At 40.8% G+C, this 15,440-nt stretch overlaps 3 protein-coding genes across 6 annotated transcripts in view; 2 read left to right on the top strand and 1 right to left on the bottom strand.

Annotated features, from left to right (window-relative positions):
• Positions 1–5,616: 5,616 nt before the first annotated feature.
• On the top strand, positions 5,617–8,321 carry LOC140754299 (endoplasmic reticulum-Golgi intermediate compartment protein 2). Its single transcript, XM_073089285.1, has one exon. It carries the CDS (start codon positions 5,735–5,737, stop codon positions 6,893–6,895), a length of 1,161 nt encoding a protein of 386 aa, XP_072945386.1. The 5' UTR covers positions 5,617–5,734; the 3' UTR covers positions 6,896–8,321.
• Positions 8,322–8,659: 338 nt separating this feature from the next.
• Positions 8,660–10,938, bottom strand: LOC140754298 (zinc finger BED domain-containing protein 4-like). Its single transcript, XM_073089284.1, has one exon. It carries the CDS (start codon positions 10,583–10,585, stop codon positions 8,684–8,686), a length of 1,902 nt encoding a protein of 633 aa, XP_072945385.1. The 5' UTR covers positions 10,586–10,938; the 3' UTR covers positions 8,660–8,683.
• A 1,614-nt stretch (positions 10,939–12,552) lies between these two features.
• Positions 12,553–15,440, top strand: part of LOC140754297 (uncharacterized) — a 185,103-nt gene continuing 182,215 nt past the window's right edge. For 3 of the 4 annotated variants that reach the window (XM_073089276.1, XM_073089278.1, XM_073089277.1), the window contains exon 1: positions 12,554–12,965. The gene's annotated coding sequence lies outside the window, so the exon portion shown is untranslated. Of the gene's footprint in view, positions 12,966–15,440 lie in introns of all 4 variants that reach the window. The other variant, XM_073089279.1, reaches the window with a different exon arrangement.

The raw sequence follows: 15,440 nt of genomic DNA, 5'->3' as shown, positions 1-15,440 counted from the left end.
AGTTGGGCTAGCATTCCGCGATTAATCGACGAGGCCTACCGCGCCTACGCTTTTCCCTCACTGGAGGTTCGATTGGACCTACAAATGGCGTTAAATGCGAGACGTGATATCTACCTATCTCATCATCGCTACGCGTACTTTGTAGCACGTAGGATGTGGGGCTTACTTTACATTTGATTTTGTATGGGCCGTCGCGACGTGGCACAAACTTCACGGACTGTCCGCGACCTACCTCGTTCTGCCCCTGAGTCCTTAGTAAAACTAAATCTCCCACTCGATACGCGGGCGGCGTCCTTCGTCCCTTATCAGCGTTCCTTTTCTGGGTATCCTGCGCTCTCTCATGGGTATCTCTGGCGTCTTCCAACGTGCAGGCTATCCTCTTCAGGTATGGAGTAATAGCTGGCACAAAATTATCATTCTCAACGATAACTCTCATATCCGACGCAGAATCTGATGGTGCTCTCAGCTCTCTCCCAAAGGTAAGATAAGCTGGGGAAAATCCGGTGCTAGCAGTGATCCCAGAGTTCATAGCGAACCTCACAGACGCAAGATGCAGATCCCACGTAGAATGGTCTTGACCTACGAGTATGGCCAGCTGAGGTTTGAGGTCTCTATTTTTCCGCTCAATCGGGTTGGCTTGAGGATGATAATATGGAGTGAGTGACTGAGTTATCCCCAACACGTGACAAACCTGCTGCATCACCTCACTCACGAACTGCACACCATTGTCACTGATTAGACGACGTGGCACGCCATACCTAAGAAACACCTCGTTGGTCAAAGTTAGAGCGCACTCGGCGCTGGTGGCCTGCTGCAGTGGAAAAAGTTCCACCCAACGTGAACTTACATCTTCCACAATTAGGATCCATCGATTCTTCCTAGACGTCTCAACGAGGGGTCCGAAGAGATCCACAGAAACTACTTCGAATCGTCTGGACACGGCCGGAGTTTGCAACAATCCCGCCGGCTTCCTGTTATCCGCCTTATATCTCTGGCATAGTGTACATCCTTTTATATAATTAGTCGCAAATTTGCGCATGCCGGGCCAATAAAACCGCGCGCGCACTCGGTGCAATGTTCGCTCCACACCTAAGTGACCTGCTGTAGGTGCATCATGTAAATCCTCCATCACTTTCGCGCGCTCATGCTCTGGCACTACTAGACACGCTTCTTCATCTTCGTCGGACTCCAAGCTGTACCTGTATAAAATGCCCTCAGATATAGTGAAACCTTTATCTGACCAGGGTCTCCCCCTTGAGGGTTCGTCAGCTTCAAGATCGTCGATGATCTTGCACACCTCTGGGTCCTTTCGCTGGTTTTCACGGACGTCAGCTTTGCTTCGCCTCGGCATATCTACAATTGCCATATACATATCGGAGTCCGGGTCTTGCGCACATGCTGGGCGTGACAGCGTATCTGCCACTACGTTAGACCGACCGGGCGTGTATTCGATGACAAGGTCGAACTCCTGCAACACCAGAGCCCATCGAGCCAGTCGTCCGCACGGTGACCGTTGGCTCATAAGCCAGCGTAGTGGCTGATGATCTGTCCGAACAGTAATCTTCGCTCCTTCTATATAGCCACGGAACTTACCTACAGCCCATACGACCGCCAAGGCCTCGCGCTCTGTCGTCGAGTAATTTCGTTCAGCGCTAGTAAGGAGTCGGCTCGCATACTCTATCGGTCTTTCGTCAGGGCCCTCCCCCTGCATCAAAACCGCACCTAAACAGTATGCACTGCTATCTGTGCAAAGAATAAAAGGTTTCGTCTCATCTGCTTGCCGCAGAATTGGAGCACTTACCAAAAGATTTTTAATATGCTCGAACGCTTGTTTTTCTTCAGCACCCCACTTCCAGGAGCTGGTCTTCTTCAATAGGTTCGTGAGGGGTCTCGCCACCTCTGCGTAATTATTAATAAAACGACGAAACCAACTTGCAGTTTGTATAAAACACTTTAACTCTTTGACATTATTTGGGCTTCCCATACTCTCAATCGCAGCAGTCTTTTCGGGGTCCATTTGGATACCTCCCGGAACGATCACATGGCCCAAAAACTTCACCTGATCACACGCGAAATGGCTTTTCTCCCTGTTAACACGCAGCTTGAACATTCCCAGTCGCTCGAAAACCGCTTCCAGATCTGCTAAATGTCTCTCGAAGGGCCCAGGAGATAGTACTACCAAATCGTCCAAGTAAGCAAATAGTTCAATACCTTTCAGGTTAGATCGAAAACGATCAATGAGCCTCTGAAATGTAGCTCCTGAATTACGCAATCCCATTGGCATACGTTTAAACCTATACGTACCTAATGGACTCGTAAAAGCTGTCTTGTCTTGATCTTCAAGTGCCACGTTCACCTGATGATATCCCGACCTTAGATCTAATGTCGTCATGAAATTACTAGTCTTGGCTGCATGCAGTATGTCTTCCATGCGAGGGAGCGGGTACCGGTCTGGCTCGGTGACGGCATTGAGTTTCCTGTAATCAATACACAGTCTCCATCCACCCCCTTTCTTCGATACTAGTACGACATTAGAGGCCCAAGGGGACTCACATTCCTCGATGACGTCATCTCGAAGGAGCTTCTCTAGTTCGTTCTGTAGAGCTTCTTTTCTATTTTGGGATAAACGATATGGCGGCGACGCGATTGGCTCCTGGTTTGGCTTTACCTTTATATGATGTACTGCGAACTCCGTTGCAGGTCCATTCAGGGCGAACTGCGCGGTTCTTCGCTGTATAAAATCATCTAAAGTACGTCTCTGCTGGTGAGTAAGTTTGATTCCCTCATCGGCGCGCAAGGAGAGATCTGCGGAACTGGCGAACATCAATTCTTTCGCGGGGGCGTTCCGCGAGTGCTCTTGCCTAAAATAATAGTGACGATCGGGTTCGTCCGCGAATGTCCACTTACCCTGCGCAACGTCCATCACTATACCCGCACGGGACAGAAACTCGATACCAAGGAGTGTCCTAGTATTATCGCCAGGCAGTACCAAAAAATCCGTCTGTATCTCGCGACCTTCTACGGTCACTGTAACGCTGGCTTCCAATAACTCCCGTTCTACTCGAGAGCCATCTGCTAAACGTATCCTATATTCGACATTCCTAAATTTTATGTTAGAGTCTAATAATATTTTATACAGGGACGGACTGGCTATGCAATGTGTAGCACCAGTATCCATAACTGCCACACCTCGACGACCCATAACGCTAATATTCAATAACGGTTGAATAGCACTCTTACTTGTAACGGTACTAAAATCGACATCAAAGTAGTGTTCGACGTCAGACTCGCATCTGACGTCGTACGTGCACTTGACCTCTGACCTTCCGTCGACGTCAGAGTCCTGTACGCTGTCAACCCTATCATCGACGTCAGACCCGTGTCTGGCGTCGGACGTACACTCGAAATTATACCTACTTTTGACGTCTAACTTCTGTACATGATCAGACCTACCAACGACGTCGGACTCGTGTCCGGCGTCGGACGTACATTTACGGTCACATTTACGCGCGGTGTCCGAACCTAACATTTTCGTTCTCGTCGCTTCGACAACAGCAACGTGGAAATCTGTGGGCTTAGCGTTATAATTATTACACACGTCGCATTTCGACCTAATCACGCCTACTTTCCCACAACCATAACACTTAATTACTTTATTCGGTCCACCTACTCGTGACTGATTAACACACTCATCTACTGAATGCCCGAATTTTCTACAAGCGCTGCAACGCGGTCTCCTTGTATTACGCGGTAACTCAGTCGAATCAGTAAGCGCGGGAAAACTTTCATTGGACTTACCCGAGGTTCGCTTTGCACTTGCCTGACTGGATTTTACTTCTCGTGCCGCGTCTTCCGCTACCCGTGCCCTCTCAATCAAATGATTTAAATCTATCACACACTCGCGGGGAACACGTTTGCGAATACGCCGGTCTAGGAGTCCGTACACAATGTCTACTTGTAACTCGTCCGCTAAACGATATGGCAATTGCGCAATAAGGGACCTAATGCCATTAATAAATTTGTCACTTTGCACTTCTCTTTGCTCGCGGGCAAACACCTCACGCAACACTTTGTACGCTGGTCGAGGAGCACCATACATGGCCCGCAAACGCATCTTCGCGTCCGCCCACGTAGTCACGTAGTCTCGTACGCCGCGCCACCACACGGCGGCGTCCCCGGAGAGGAGCATAGGCAGGCCTCGCAGCGCGTGCACGTCGGAAACATTGGCGCACTCTTTATACACTCCCACGGAGTCCAGAAACGCCTCCAGTACTTCTGGGTCGTTTGATGCGCCGTCAAACCGCGCCGTACACGCGGTGAAGTTGCCGCCTGCGGCCGGTACTGCCCCGTGGTCTATGAACGACGACGTCATCGCAGCCGTCGTCGGACTCGTCGGGCCAGCCGCTACTTCAGGAGACGACGCCTCGGAGTTCACGACTCCACGAGGCGCCGCGAGCAGCGCGTTGATAAGCGCCTTATTTGCCTCCGCTTGCGTCTTCGCGATGTTTTCCAGTAAGGTGGACAGAAATTGTTCAGAAGGTCCATACTGCGTCGGCGCCGTCGCGCCGGTAACAGGCTCTTCCCCAGTGGAGCTAGAGTCCTCCACTGGAACGACGTCCTCCTTCTCCACAGCACGCTGTCTCGTCGTCGGCATTTTCCACTATCCGAAACTAAAGAATACGTTCGGCCCCACGTTGGGCGCCAATTTATAACAAAACTTTTATTTATTATAAAAAACTTGGATTGTTTAACAAAAACTTAGATTTAACAAAAGGGGCCTCGACGGAAGACGCTGGCGCGCAGACGCATTCACTCGCGCGGCTCCAAAGCAACTCCGCTTTATTCTCAAAAACACGGCGCAAGGCATAAGCTCAGGCGCATGCGCGGTATCCTTGCACATCGTACGATCGCTCCTGATTGGTCAGGCGCCGGCAAGGACATCGTACGATGTTTGGGGATCCGTCGGGCAAATCGAACCTTCTTTTTTTAAAATAATAAAACCGAAAAGTGTTCCCGCGCTACAGATATGATTAAATGTAAATATAAAGAATGTTTTACTTACGTTGTTTATTTGATATTTCCATAGGTTATCTCACAGAAGTTTTTGTATCCATTTTGATTTATTGCACTGCATATATGGATCTTCTTTAAGCAGGTTCACGCTATCAGCTTTAATATAGTATGGCTTCATTTCGGTTCACAACATAAATTCAACCAACTCTAACAGCAAACGGTTTAATTATTATTTGTCTCGTTTGGTTTCGATGTAGTGACGTCACATGACATTTGAGGCAGCACTGTCGCCGTTTTGGGATTTAAAATCCACAGATAAAAAATCGAAAATTTCTTTTTAAAAATTAAAATACTTAGAACGTATTAAAAAATAAACGAAATACTGCATAATTTATGTTTACTTATAAGCTATCATATCCAATATATTTCATATTTTATTGTTATAACTGTCAAGTACCCAAATCTAATTATTATATTTTTTTAATCAAGCTTCGCTTGCATACTATGTAATAGAGTACGAGGTGCAATGATTTAAGTAATTGTAATTACTGTTAAAATAACTTTGTTCACAAAATAGACTCCGTAAATACAGAACGTCAATGTCAGATGAAGCTTTTAAAAAAGCCAAAAACACGTCAACAATTCTATGAATGCCAGCAATATTTTTTAGTAGATTTATTTTCTTTTCAATCGGTTTAGTAACCAATCACAGTGTATTACAATGATAAGGTATAGGGGTAAAAAGAAGGTGTTGGACAAAGTGAAGGAATTTGACGCTTTTTCAAAAGTTCCCGAAGAATACGTGGACAGTACACCGGTAGGAGGAACGTTTTCTGTTATCACGTTATTTATTGTAATGTGGCTAGTCTATAGTGAAGTCAGTTATTTCCTAGATAGTAACTTAGTTTTCAAATTCATGCCTGACACGGATATGGACGAAAAATTACGAATAAACATAGACATAACAGTAGCAATGCCGTGTTCAAATATTGGGGCGGATATACTGGATTCTACGTCTCAAAGTGTGTTTGGTTTTGGTGAATTACAAGAAGAGGACACTTGGTTTGAACTGACACAGGAGCAGAGGGACTCCTTCGAAGCCGTTAAGTACTTGAATTCTTATTTAAGGGAAGAGTACCATTCTATCTGGCAGTTACTTTGGAAGAAAGGCCACGGGTCCGTCAGAGCGACGATACCGCCTCGGAAAAGTAAACCCAATCGGCAACCGGATGCCTGTAGACTGCATGGAGTACTTACACTGAACAAAGTTGCCGGAAACTTCCACATAACAGCAGGAAAAAGCTTGCATTTGCCGAGGGGCCATATACATTTGAATATGCTATTTGACAACACACCTCAAAACTTCAGTCACAGGATAAATAGACTGAGTTTTGGAAGTCCGGCTAACGGGATAATATATCCTCTGGAAGGTGATGAGAAGATAACACAGGAAGAAAGCATGCTGTACCAATACTTCGTTGAAGTGGTTCCGACTGATGTAGACACGACATTCGAGACAATAAAAACATTTCAATATTCTGTCAAAGAGCTAGAGAGGCCAATAAGTCACGCGAGGGGCTCCCATGGCGTCCCGGGAATATTCTTCAAGTATGACATGGCTGCTTTAAAAATCCATGTTTATCAAGAGAGAGAGAATCTCTTACAGTTCATGTTACGACTATTTTCTATTATAGGTGGTATCTATGTTATAATAAGTTTTGTAAATTTTGTAGTTTTAAGTATTAAGAACCTATTTTGGGGAACACCGGAGCCTCATGTAAGACTAGTTGAGGAGGAGGTGACTAAACCCAAACCGTTTAAATATAACCCATTACTAATGACACCGGAGCTAAATGTTCCGGTGGATTTGTTGAAACAATGATATAGTTAGTAATTATTATTCTTAAGCACAGGTATGGTCTGCGCCAAACTGCTAGTCCGTTATGAAGTTGTTGTGAACAGGTGTAGTGATACAATTAACTATGGTGATATCATTCAATTCTATATTTAGAGTGGACTAGCAGTTTTATTGGGTCTATAAATACAGTGATAAATGAAATCGGTTTTTAAAGACTAAGAATTTTTTAAACTGGTCTCTAAAGATGATGTTTTAATCTTTTTTTCATAAGATACATCATATGAAATACCTAAATAACTCGAGTTGTCTTCAATAAGTCTTGCTTTATGTCCGAGTTTTTCAAAGTGTCGATCACGACTCCCTGGGCTCGAATCACTAAATCTTAGTAAAAAAAACAATACAAAGTTAAAAAAACTTATTTTATATCACGGCGTGCGTAAATGGACGTTTTACGCACGCTTCGCGTGCGCAAAACCCCCATTTCCGACCCCGTAATATAAAATTTTATACAACACGCGGACGAAAAATGTTTTTCTGACTCGTGTGATTGCAGTCCTCGCCTGCGGCTCGGCCTGCAAACTCACACTTGTCAGAAAAAAATTTTTCGTCCTCGTATTGTAATGTACTATTTTAGTCTACTTATGAGGTAGTTATGAAAGACCTTATAACATGGACTTTCATTCAAATGAAAATTTGCATTTGTATATAAATGTAAGAGATGATAGGAATATATAATTTTAAAAATCACACTTATGTTATAAGGAATGGTGTTTTTACAAACTTAATTATGTTTTTGACTATAAGGGTATATTGGATATAATTAACATTCATGAAATATTAATTGAAGTATGCAAGAATGCGCACTTGAAATTGTCACTAGTGGTCACCCATCCAACCTTAACCGTGCTGGCTTTGCTTAATTTTGTAGATTAGTTTATTACTATGCAAGCTGCGAGGCTATTCGCGCCTCTAGCATCATGCACCGCATTTAGTATATAGGATTCTGAAACTTTTTTATTGTGAGAGAAGACCAAAACCCAGAAAGAAGACAGGTGGGTTATGATAAGTTTAATGCATACTTATTCCACTCGAAAAGCAATTTGAAAGATTAGCAATAATTTGTATACTGTTGAGGCTGAAAAAAGTTCTAGTTGAAAATATTAATTTAAAATATCAAGGAAGGGAAAAAACCATTAAATAATATTTGTAACTTTTTTACTTTTACAAAAAAAAAAACTTTTTCATGTTGTGACTTATTATCTTTTTAAGATAATTTATTTGAATCTCTTTTGTGCACAACCCTACACTTTTTTGCTTGTGTGTAAACTAGAGTCTTAGTGTGTGCCGGTTTGAGGGATGTTATCAGGTATAAGAATTAGGTAGAGAAAATATTTTGATATTTCAAATTAAGAATAGTTATTACACATTTTAAAATTTGTGAAAAGTGGTAAAGAGTAGAGATGCAACGGATATCCGGTTGCTATCCGGTATCCGGCCTATCCGGCCATTATTTTACTATCCGGCCGAATACCGGATAGTTACACACTATCCGGCCGGATACCGAATAGTGATTCTGTTTGGTATTTAACTTTGAAAAATGGTTAGTATACAAGAAAACAATAACAAATTATCAATATTTGTTTATTACCTTTAACGTAAAATTTAAACTTATCAAAAAGCCTCATTTAAAATAGTTAAGACTGTTAAGGAATCCTACGATCAGCATTAGTATCCATTCAACCAATCGTAGCGTATCGTATGTTAATTCTTAATCAAATAAAATAAGTGTTACCAAATAAATAAAAAGAGAGTTTAATATTCATAATTAACTAACGGCAAATTGTGGTGAATAAAAACGAGATTCTCTGCATATTTGGGTAACAGACGATTCCTCCTATTTTCATAAACAAGTCCTGCCTCTGAAAAAAGTATTTCGCTATAAACACTGCTACATGGTGAGGACAGATATATTTGGGCAAATTTTATCAATATTGGGAATTGATTGGCGTTTGCTGCCCACCGTTCATAAGGGTCACTCTGTCGATCAACTCGGACCATTTTTAAGTAAAAGTCAAGCTCGTTGGCTATAGCACTATTTGTCGTATCTTCGGTTTGACTATTATCTTGAGCGACTTCGTTAAAGCAATCCCAAAATGTTTCATGAACAACAGTTGCGCCATTGCCTGCCCTTCTTTTCATTGGAGGCGATTCACTTTCACTACTATTTGAATCCTCTTCGCTACAACTCATTTTTAGGCCCTCCAGAAGCAGCTTTTGTCTAGCTTTTTCTGTTTGTATTATCCCAAAAAAACTGGTTTTGAATCTGGGATCCAATAAAGTAGCCAGGAAATATTTTGGATCTTCATCAAGATGTTGAAAACGTTGCTCTATTTCAGTTTTCAGAGACATCAATACATGCAACAAATTCGGTACTTTCCGCGCAGTTTCTTCTTTTTGAAGGTACCTCATTAAAGTAGCCACGTGTGGTATGACTTCGGAAATACATGACAAACCTGAGCTGGTAATTTTCGTTATTTCCTCGAAAGGTTTAAGAAGGCTGATACATTGCTCCATTAAATTCCACTGATGAGGAGTCAAGTTACTAAGTTTATCGTGGTCGGCAATATATAAAGACACAGCCCGTTTCTGCTCTAATAAACGCTCCTGTAAATAGTAGGTGGAGTTCCAACGTGTACTGACATCTTGCACCAACTGATGTTCCGGTAAATTCAGCTCCTTTTGAATGGCCTTCAGTTTTTCTTGCGCTAGTCCTGAGTGATTGAAATGGGTTACAATACGCCTAGAAGCAGCTAACATCTCCATTAAATCAGGCTGACATTTAAGTGATTCAGTGATGACTCTTTGGAGCGAGTGAATAAAGCAGCGAGCAGAATCATATTCAGCCACCCGAACTCCTTTTACCATATTAGCCCCACTATCGTGCACAACAATGTGTATTTTATTCAGAGGAATGTTCCAGCGCGCGGCAATAACGTGCAGTTCTTTCGCTATATTCTCCCCGGTATGAGACCCTGAAAAGGGTTTGATTGCCAATACGCCATGGTCCAGTTTAAAATCAGGAGATATCCAGTGGGCTGTAAAACTTAAAAAGCTTTCATGATTGTGGTCGCAAGTCCGTATATCTGACATAACAGACACCACGGCAACTTTTGAAATATTTTCCATAATTTTTTTATTGATTCGGTCATAAATGTCGGGTATTATTTTTTCAGTCATAAATGTACGACTGGGGATCTTGTACCGAGGAACTGCTTTATGCATAAGCCTGTTGAAACCAACTCTGTCCACCATTGATAGTGGTTCATTATCTAACGCAATCATTTCACCAATTAAATAATGATATTCCTGAGATTTTGAGTCATTAATACCCCAATACTGTTTTCTTTCTACTGTCTCTGCCAAAGTTAATTGTTTATGTGAAGCCGGCTGAGCGGGAGCGCTCGTACTTGCAAATGAACTCGTAGAAGGAAAAGTTCTGCTTCCGCCGCATGAAGTTGAAGATGGACCACCGTAAATTTCGAAGAATTTTTCGGGATGCTTGCTTTGCAAATGGTTTTTCATAGAGGAAGTCCCTGCCTTCTTCCCTTCGCCACCACGAGATAATTTTAATTTGCAAATTAAACACACTACGTACTTTGCATCGTCTTTTTCTATTTCAAAATAGTTCCACAACGGAGATCGTTTATTTGCCATTATTTTAAACAAATAAAATAAACACAGAATGAAGAACGAGTTCACAATTACGTATACACTACTATACACATTAAACACAAAAAAAAACTTATCTATTCAGCAAAATAGGCGGGCGCACGTGTACTGCATACGAAATAGTTCCGTACACTGAACTAATAAAACTCGTTTCTTGCCTCGGTCCGCGCGAACGTAACAGGTTGAAACCTGCACGAAGCGCCCGCCGCCAAACTAAAATGTAGGTATCGTTTGGCCGGCCGAATATTCGGCGGCCGGATACCGGATATTCGGCCGGTGATCAGGCCGAATATCCGGTATCCGGTATCCGGCCAAACAACTATCCGTTGCATCTCTAGTAAAGAGTTACAGAAAGTCCCTTTTTTATGAGTAATTTCTTTAGAATACATTTTATGTACGACCTTTATCACGCGATTTTACTCGCATTAAAAAAGTTAATGGATTTTATTGGGTTTTAATTTTTCATTTGCAGAACCCTTATTATTTTTTTCTAAATACATAAGCTACTACGTATAAAGTCAGTTAAATGCCAGTGAAAGTCCAATTAAAATCGGTCCAGCCCATTCAGAACAATTAGACAAAATCTAAAAATTGTTTTGCTTTTTAATTGTTAAGGTTTAATTGGTAGTGCATGCGTTATGTACTCGTAAAATTACAAAATGTGTAAAAATCTGTTATTATACATTATTATTTCTTTTTATGTATTTTTTAGATTAGTTGGGATATTGACCATAGTAACATAAATATTCTGTAAGCATTTCCACCAGCTGTGTAATGAATATTGCCTTAGTAACAACAATACCTTTTTGGAACCCTAATGAGTGATTCTTACACGAGCGTGTATGTAATGTAGGCAGTAAGGGGCGATGTTCTCTAATTACGAAAATAAAAATATCACAATAATATCTGTAGCCAGGGCTGGATTTGAAGGTCTGTAGGGCTGCGAAGGAACGGAGGCCCCTAATATTTTATCGAATAAGAGGAACATAATATGTTTCCGTCAAGTCTGAAAAAAATATTGCTAACAAATTAAATTATTTCACCAAAAAATATAACAATTAGTTAAGTGCAAGTATTAAGCGCTAGCAACAATGAGAATAAAATATTGTTTGAAAAAAAAGTAAGTCGCTGACACGTCGAAATTTGGATATTTTTTGTCTATTGTGGAGGCCCCAAGGCAGTAGCCCTGCTTGCTCTCTCTCAAATTCGGCCCTGGTTGTAGCTAATACAATAATAATGTAAGTTATAACTTATCATCTACTTACGTAAAGCTTTCTGTGATATAGGTGTACGGTAACATTTGTCATAGGAAGCTGTTATATATTTTAAATACGAGTAAATGGAAATAAAATTGATCGCATCCACATTTTGTTTTTAATAAAATTTTTACATCGCTACATTATAAAGTTTTGTATCAATTTTTCGCTAGATTTTCATGACTTGTGGACGCAATATTGTAAAATGATGTAAATAGAAATTGATATTGTAAATTGTAGAATTGATTTGTAATTAGTTAACAAAATGATCAACAACGTTTATAAATATTTTTGTAAGCGAAATTTCATTTCAATTTTATGTTAACTCTGTCAGTTACAAGGTTTGTAAATTAATATTCACATTTGCAATTTTGTACTCAACATTTTTTATATTCTATTGTTTTGCTTTTAACCCAGTTTTATGTATTTATGAGTGTTAATGTTGAACGCGATGACGAAATAAAAGAAATATTTTAAGTAGCAGGCAGATGTTTTATTAAGTTTTGTATTCGCACGCGGGTTTAGGCCAACGGTTGGTGGCCACTGGCCAGAGCATTGGTGAACGGTGGGTGATGTCTATCTCTTTCCCGCGCACGTCCTTGCAAACTTTTCGTCGCGCCAGCTTCGCTTCTCGTCTCGAGTGTCGTTTCGTTTGTTCTCGCGACCGGAGACCGGCGAACGACTCGAACCACCGGCGCCATCCGATCCGCCATTCGCGAGGCGGCATCGCCCTGTAGTGACGTGTTGTCGCGTTCGAACGTAAACCGACATCCGAAAAGTTTCACAACTTTTCTCCGGTTGCGGCCCTTGCTTACAAAAACTTTACGACAATTTATAACAGTGCGGTGCGTTCAAGTGATAAAATCGTAAAGTGTTGTGAAGTGCTATGGTTTTTGCGTTCGCTATTTACCGTTTCAGTTGAACGTTACTGTTTCGTTCGACAAAAAGCGCGTAATAAGTCGCGCACGGCGAGAGAGGGCCGTATATGGTAAAGTTGATTCTTTGGGCTGGCCTACCGGTGAAAGTAGACCTTTGTTAAGTTCATAAGGACACGGGCGACTCGCAACTAGCTCGAAACGAAGCGTTTCGCGTGCGGTTGCGAGAGGAAGGTGAGTGGCATTTCGGTTGAATTACCTACTTAGTTACTTCAAACTACAGTTATCTTCACTGTTCACCGTGGGCTGATCTTTTATTATTATTGCTACCGAAATAATGCTTCTTTCACTCAAAGCCCCGGTGATTGTTATCTGCTTTCTTACACAGATGCGCTGCTCACAACAGCTACTGTTTATTATGCACGTACTGGTCACACTTGAATGTTTATGTTCAACATAGGTTAGTAGCTGCATAATATATTAATTATCTGTGAAACGTAACTATTAGTTACTTTAGCTAGTAGTCGTTAAGTTAAAAACTGACAAGAAAAAAAAATACGTCAATATGATACATTTTAAAAATCGAATATCACAAGACTCGATTCGAATATTTAAACACTTGTAACAGTTTTATTCGATCTCCTCGTTCTAAAATCGATAATTCATTAACGTTTGCACCCATTCTGGGCGACGTCGGCAGTGCCATTCATACTATGCATCGGCGACTATAGGTCAGTGCCCTATACCTGTTGACTCGCGGTCCCCGTCAAGCCGGTTCTCCCACTGCCTATGGACCAACTGAGAAAATATGTCAGGTTTCGACTGACATTGACTAATAAATGGTTTATTTTTGAAAAGATTAAAAACGGAGCATGCGAAGCTTGTATCGCAGAATCTGATATCGCCTTGAATGTCGTTGAAGCAGTTATCTCCGTAATTAGTTTACACAGGGCGGGCATCATATTTATTCGCGGTCTTATCAAGTGACGAACGGCAAATACTTGCTTTATAATGTCGGAAATTTACAAACTAAAAGCAAAATATATAATAGATACTTTGGGCTCCTCAGAACTTGAACGATTTGGGGTTGGTAACAGGTGTTCATAGTTGACAATGATCATTTAACATTAGATGGATCCGATTCGTTCTTTAATTTTAATACACCAATAACTGTTTATGAAATACACTCATCAAAATGCGGACAAAGGTATACAATAAAATTAATACAAGGAGAGAGGTACAAAACTTTTACTTACGCAAGATTTACGATTTACATTACGGGTTCAACATCCAAGCGATATGAAATCTTAATTTGGTTTTAATGTTTATTTTAATAGACCATAGACAATAATGACCAAGTCGTTACAGAATGCTCATTTTCATTCCACTTTCAAACTCATACCGACCGGCGTTTGAAAAAGGAATGCCTCGAATATTTCAATGACCGACTTAATTTTATTTGATGAACACGGCGTTGAGGTTTATTTTTGGAATAACTTGGAACTTTGGGACTTCGAGGGTCTAAAAATCGTTCAGACACAAACAAACGAAGTTATGTTGATTCAGGCCACCTGTGCAACTTAAACTAGGGAAGGGCGTCACTTTGCTTACGTTAAAAAGCATGTTCTATTTTTTCGGCTAACTAAGAATTTTTAGTAGTTAAAACATAGATTAGTCAAGATACTTCGCCGCCTTAAAATTGAATGAAGCCACAAATGGCTTATTAGTAAGTTCTTTTTTTGAATTCTTGACAAATAAAAACATTTTTAAAGAAAATTGACGAATAAATAACTAATACTGCGTTATTTACATAATAAATAAATAATTATTTCAAATATTTTAGGCATATTTTAGCACGGAGACGTGGCAAAACTTTTTTACGCAACTATTTCAATTCTTCAAACTGGGTACATTTTCTTGTTAGGAGTTAGTAATCTTTACTAATCTATGAGTTAAAATGGTGTTCGTTAAATAATGTCTTTGCCGTCTGTATCTATGAAGTTTGCTCCGTAATCACATCACACCTACTTGACGCTTAATTGTACGTAATGCTGGTTTTACGATAAAGCAGAAACGAGTTGAAAAAGCACGTACTTTGTATTAAATTGTTACATACGCAGAAAAAACACATTCTGGAAGCCACCAGCTGCTTGTAACGGCTTAAAAATAAATTATATAGGACATATAAATGAACCTAAAACGTGGCGTAATAATAAAGGTTCCTTTTTGTACAAAACTCTGAAGATTTGGTATGACCACCGCAGTCGGCAGAGTTGTATCATATTTACCACATACATAAACCGTCAAATTATATATTACTAAAGGCTATATGATAAACTGCACAATCTCTGTCATTGAACTTAAATTTTCCAGCAGAGAACAAATAAATCTATCCGAATCAATATTTATTATTTACTTGCGCTGTTACACTAATGGGTCTAATTGTTTAATATACGATACGTTTACGCTAAATCATTATAGTGTGTTTTACAGCATAATTGCTAGAAATAGTACCGACTACCGCATACCGCTTTTCTAAACATCGCTCAGATTTTATGGACGGCGACACGCACCTCGCACGGCTAAGTAGCTCTTGTTACGCCAATGTCAATGGTTTTGTAGCTATTGTGGTAGACTTGACACGCAAGATTTTTTTATTTTTATTTTATAATATGGGAGTAGCAGACGAGCATGCAGTCCACCTGATGT

The sequence above is a fragment of the Epargyreus clarus genome, unplaced genomic scaffold (assembly GCF_041222505.1).
Source record: "Epargyreus clarus isolate Ecla_fem2 unplaced genomic scaffold, WU_Ecla_fem_2.2 ptg000029l, whole genome shotgun sequence".
NCBI classification, from domain to species: domain Eukaryota; kingdom Metazoa; phylum Arthropoda; class Insecta; order Lepidoptera; family Hesperiidae; genus Epargyreus; species Epargyreus clarus.
Note: the sequence above shows the minus strand (reverse complement) of the source record. Positions and strands in the feature narration are given on the sequence as shown.

Excerpts from the sequence above, each read along its gene's own strand:
- LOC140754299 (XM_073089285.1), top strand. The coding sequence starts at position 5,735 with ATGATAAGGTATAGGGGTAAAAAGAAGGTGTTGGACAAAGTGAAGGAA.
- LOC140754298 (XM_073089284.1), bottom strand. The coding sequence starts at position 10,585 with ATGGCAAATAAACGATCTCCGTTGTGGAACTATTTTGAAATAGAAAAA.